General features: G+C 41.6%; 1 protein-coding gene across 1 annotated transcript; it reads right to left on the bottom strand.

Annotated features, from left to right (window-relative positions):
* Nucleotides 1-466: 466 nt before the first annotated feature.
* LOC109207483 lies at nucleotides 467-2,293 on the bottom strand. The gene is made up of 2 exons (XM_019370411.1): nucleotides 1,811-2,293; nucleotides 467-958 (listed from the first exon to the last, which is right to left on the bottom strand). Exons 1-2 carry the CDS (start codon nucleotides 2,291-2,293, stop codon nucleotides 467-469), a joined length of 975 nt encoding a protein of 324 aa, XP_019225956.1.
* Nucleotides 2,294-5,025: the final 2,732 nt, after the last annotated feature.

Consider the following 5,025-nt stretch of genomic DNA (forward strand, 5'->3'; position numbering starts at 1 on the left):
GTCTTGTATGGTCCCGGCCACGTTTACTGGCAAGATAATTTCTCCCTTCGTTGTTTCACTTGCCATGTTAAAGCTATTCTGCACCCGGGATGCAGGTACGATCTGATCTTGCAGGCCGAGTTATTTCACGACCCTTGATCTGATTATGTTCGCCGAGCTACTTGGATCCACTAAAACACGTTTAACCTGAATTTTATTCAAAAGGATAGAGATTACCAGGGCGTCGTTGTGAGGCTGGGACACGTCTTCTGCTTCCTCGTCGCAGAATGATAGAGCGTCCTCGGGCACATAGCTCCGAGTCCGTTTTTCCTTTGTGATGGATACTTTAGTACGTTTGAATACAGGTCCTTGTGGGACGTCGGCTCCACCGATGATCATGTGAATGACATGTTGAGGTTCTTCAGGTTCATTCTTCCTTTTTGCATCTCTTTCTCGGAAATGGTTTTTGGCTCGGTCACTGAGAAATTCACGAAGGTGCCCCCTCGTTGAATAGTTGGGCTACCTCCTCTCTAAGCTGTCTGTAATCCTCGGTCTTATGCCCGTGAGTACCATGATACTTACACATTAAGTTGGGGTTTCTCTGATAAGGATCTGTCTGTATGGGCTTGGGCCATCTAGTATCTTTAATTTTGCTAATGGCTGAGACGATACTTGAGGCGTCGACACTGAAGTTGTATTCCGATAATCTAGGGGCCTCCACTGGTCCCGAGCGCCTGTCAGACCCAGTTTTTCCTATAAGTCCCCGGGAGCTTTGGCCTCGATCTACTCTTCGATCATTCCGAGGTGCATTACGCCTTGAAACATTCCTTCTATCTTCGATGTACGGTCGATATCTTTCCTTGTTAAATCTCGATCCCCGGTCTGTGTCCCTCGGGGGCTTGGTTGCGAATCTGTTCGGGTGAACTGAGCCCGAGGGGGTTCCCAACTGGTCGTCCTGGACCCTAATTTTAGACTGATACTGATTGTGCACATCCGACCATGTTACAGCTAGATATTCGATCAAGTTCTACTTTAGCTGTCGAGATGCTATCGAACTTCTTTCATTCAAACCTCGCATAAAGGCCTGAACCGCCCAGTTGTCGGAGACCGATGGTAATTCTATCCTTTCCATCTAAAACCGGGACACGAACTCTCTTAGCATCTCGTCATCCCTTTGTTTTATTTTGAAGACGTCCGATTTTCTTGTGGCCACCTTTATGGCCCCAGCGTGTGCTTTCACGAAGGCATCCACCAACATAGCAAATGAGTCAATGGAGTTAGGTGCTAAGTTGTGATACCAGATCATAGCTCCTTTTGATAATGTTTCCCCGAACTTTTTCAACAATACTGAATCGATTTCGTCGTCATTCAAATCATTTCCTTTGATTCCACAAGTGTATGAAGTAATATGCTCATTAGGGTCAGTTGTTCCGTTGTATTTAGGTATGTCGGGCATGCGAAACTTCTTGGGAATGGGTATTGGAGCCGCACTTGGGGGGAAAGGTTTTTGTATGAACTTTTTTGAATCCAGTCCTTTCAAAATCGGAGGTGCTCCTGGTATCTGGTCGACTCTTGAATTGTATGTCTCCACCTTTTTGTCATCTTCTTCAATTTTCTTTTCTCCGGACTCGATTCTTTTGGTCAGCTCTTCGAGCATTTTCATAATAGCGGGATCAGTCCCCAAGCCATTTTCATCAGGCCTTTCAGGTGCAGGTTCCGTATGCCGGGTGTCCACTGGTTCGGCGGTGTTTGGAGTTCTGTTTTGACTCTGAAGTTGTGCAATGGTGACTTGCTGAGCTTGCAGCATCTCGAATATCACTTGGAGGCTGACTCCTCCTTCTTCCATTCCTCGCGTTTCCTGGCCTCCGGCTCGGGCTTCCCTGTGTGCATTCCTCACGGGGTCTGTGCCTGCGTCCGTGTTTAGAGCGTTATGTGAACTGATATTGTTCTGGCTGGCAGCTGTGAGTACCATGTTAGCGCCCCCCCTCCCCCCCGTCAACGTTTCTCCGAACTTTTTCAGCAGTACGGATGGTACTGGTTCCTTTGACAGATCGTTACCCTTCAAAGCGGTCACATTGTGGATCAGGTAGTCTTCGGGGTCCGTCGTCCCATCATATATCCTTAAGTAGGGTGGCATCTTGAAGGTTTTTGGGATCGAGTGAGGTGCAGCTTCTTCGCTGTATGGTTGTTCGACGAATCTTCCCACGTCGCGCTTTGGTAGTAACTTAGGAGCGCCGGGAATTTTGTCTACTCTTTCCTGATGCTCTTTCATCTGATCCCGAAGTTCCTTGTTTTCATTCTCCATTTCCTCCATTTTTTAAGGATGGCTACAAGTGTGCCATCGCTGGTCTGGTCATTGGTGTGGTTGTTGTTTGTACGTACAGTATCGTGTTCACTGGTGGTAGCGATGTCTGTCGTCAACGGGTTCTTAATGTTGCTTTGGGGCGATTTTTCGAGCAAGCTGCCTAGGGTGTTCGTCAGCCATTCTACCAGTAGCTTCTTGACCACCGGGGGTGGTGTTTCTTTGACTACAGACGTGGAAGCTCCCTTTTCTTGCAAGATCGTCAGATCTTCAGATGGGAGGGTGAGATTTCTCCCTCTCGAGTGCTACCAGGTGTTGTGCTCAAGATGTTTTCTCTGCCGGCCTCGTTGAGGGGGCCTATGAGGTTGGTTGTGACGCCTGCTATTGCTTTCAATCTTGCGTCATTTTCTGCCATTTTTCGATTTCAGTAGGGTGTGAAGGGAGGTGGTTTGTTTTTGATGTTCTAGGTGCAAATTATGATTTCGATTGCCGAAATCCCCACAGACGGCGCCAAATTGTTTTGCTCAAAAGATCCTAATTACTTTATAAGCGAAAAACAATCAAAATAATTCACAGGTAAATCATGATCGAATATAATGAGACCTAGAAGTTTGTATTATGCTTGTGATTGTTTCAACAACTTGGATATTCCAGAGAGTAAGAGAAAGCTTGTTTAGAGAGAGAGAGAAATAGAAAGAAAGATAGCTTCTTATTGAAAGATCTCATGCCTTTTACGACATTGGGATTCTCCTTTATATAACAAGAGAACCCCCTCAAAAATAATAAAATAATACAGGGATAGGTCATGTGCTTTCGAGGAGACGACGAGACCTAAGGGCACGCTTTCGCTTTGACATTCTTAGGTCGTCCCCTCTACTTCGGCTATTATTTAGTCGTGGGTCGTTGCTACCGTAGTGGGCAGAATTTGACCCCATACAAGTCCCTTTATATGTAAATATATAGTAGTTTTACTTCTTGTATTTGGATTATGATTATCTAGCTTATTTATGTCTACTTTTGTAACTTAGCTTTTTATTTTTAAGACATATATAAGGAGGGTATATCCGTTGAAATTTTCTGCAAGCAATCAAATCTCTATATTGGTGTCTCCTCCCCCTGACACCACGTTGGATCTCTTGTAATTATTTTTCTCTGTTAATACAAGCAAGCTTTCATTCAATTCTCTCGTTGCAAACTGTGATCTTGATATTGACTTTTCGCACGTCACTGACAGTTTATTCTAGCGTGCGGAGAGGGCCTTCGGTTGGCGGAAAGTAATCACAAGGAAGTCGGTTTGTTTGACTTATTCGTCCTTCCAAGACATCTCAGGAAAGCATCATGTAATATATATCATGACCAACTAATAAGTGTAAGCTGATTGTTCTAAAGTAGTCATGTATCATTTTGTCGTTGGACACGATACGATGCACAAATATTTTAAAATTAAGTTCTTTAAGATATCTACTATATAAAGTAAAAGTGATTTTTGCAAGGATATGTTTTACAAGTTAATTGTTTAAAAAAAAATCATTGTAGGCTTTCCTTAACTAATGTTGGCTTTGATACCCAAAATCAAATTAGATAGAATATTGAATATTATAAGACAAAAGTTTCTAACATTTGAAGCTACAAATGTTGGGCGATTTTGAGATACGTCCCACTAAGGCTCAGTTCGTAGCCTAATAGTCTGTTTGGCCGAACTTCTTTCTACTTTGAAAAAGTATTTTTCTCAAAATTACTTTTCAAAAATGTACTTCTTATGAGAAGTGGTTTATTTTTGGCTAATCAATTTAAAAATTACTTTTGAGCAACAATTAATATCTCGTCAAACTTTTTTTTTTGTGGTAATTAAAATTTATCATTGATCACTACGAGAAGCGTTACATAGAATGGCATAGCAGTTCTCAGCTAGCCAATTCTCAAAAAAGAAAGAAATGACAATTTTCTCCATCCCCCTATAAATTTTTGCTATCTATCTTCTGAGTCTAATAAGAAATGATGAAAATGATAGTTTCAGAATTTTAAAAATAGAATTTCTGTACTAAGCATGTCACCATCCCATCTGTTCTGATATTGTATATACAGGACGTCTCCCTTTCCAAACTTTCATAATCTCTAGTTATCCCTTAAAAGACTCTATGGTTCCTTTCCTTCCATAGTGTATATGTGTATTCAACATATATCATCTTAAGAATCTTTACTGATGTTGTCTTTCCTTTGAAAAGTTTGTTGATGTACTACAGATGTTGATTCCATGTGTTTATCACAGTGTTATGTAGTTGTCCCCATTTAGAAAGTATGTTCCAAATGTCTTTAGCATATCCATATATTGTAAATAGGTGGTCTCTTATCTTGAACCAAAATGACAGAGTACATAGTTAAGAGTCTCCCTTGACATTACAATCACATAGTGAAAATGGCTTTAGGTCTAGTAGCATTGTGAAACATTAATCCTCTCGAGCCAGTCTTTGTGTAGGTTGGTGTTTACCTCGAAAAATGTGAGTAACAATTAAAGATAGTTTGTGGTTTGAAAGATATGTGATATATTCTAATATTAGTGATTATACAAGTAATATTGAGCTTAAGTAAGAAGAAAAAGTGAACCAAATCAGTGTTGCTGGAGCAATAGGGGCCTCGAGCTCGGTTATCCCAGTGACATCGAGGTCAGCTAAGAACAATAAAGTATGAGCAGTAAAGCTAAAGAATAATTGTTGAGCACGTTAAACAAGAAAGGCAGAGCGAAA

This window comes from Nicotiana attenuata, unplaced genomic scaffold (assembly GCF_001879085.1).
Source record: "Nicotiana attenuata strain UT unplaced genomic scaffold, NIATTr2, whole genome shotgun sequence".
Classification (NCBI taxonomy): domain Eukaryota; kingdom Viridiplantae; phylum Streptophyta; class Magnoliopsida; order Solanales; family Solanaceae; genus Nicotiana; species Nicotiana attenuata.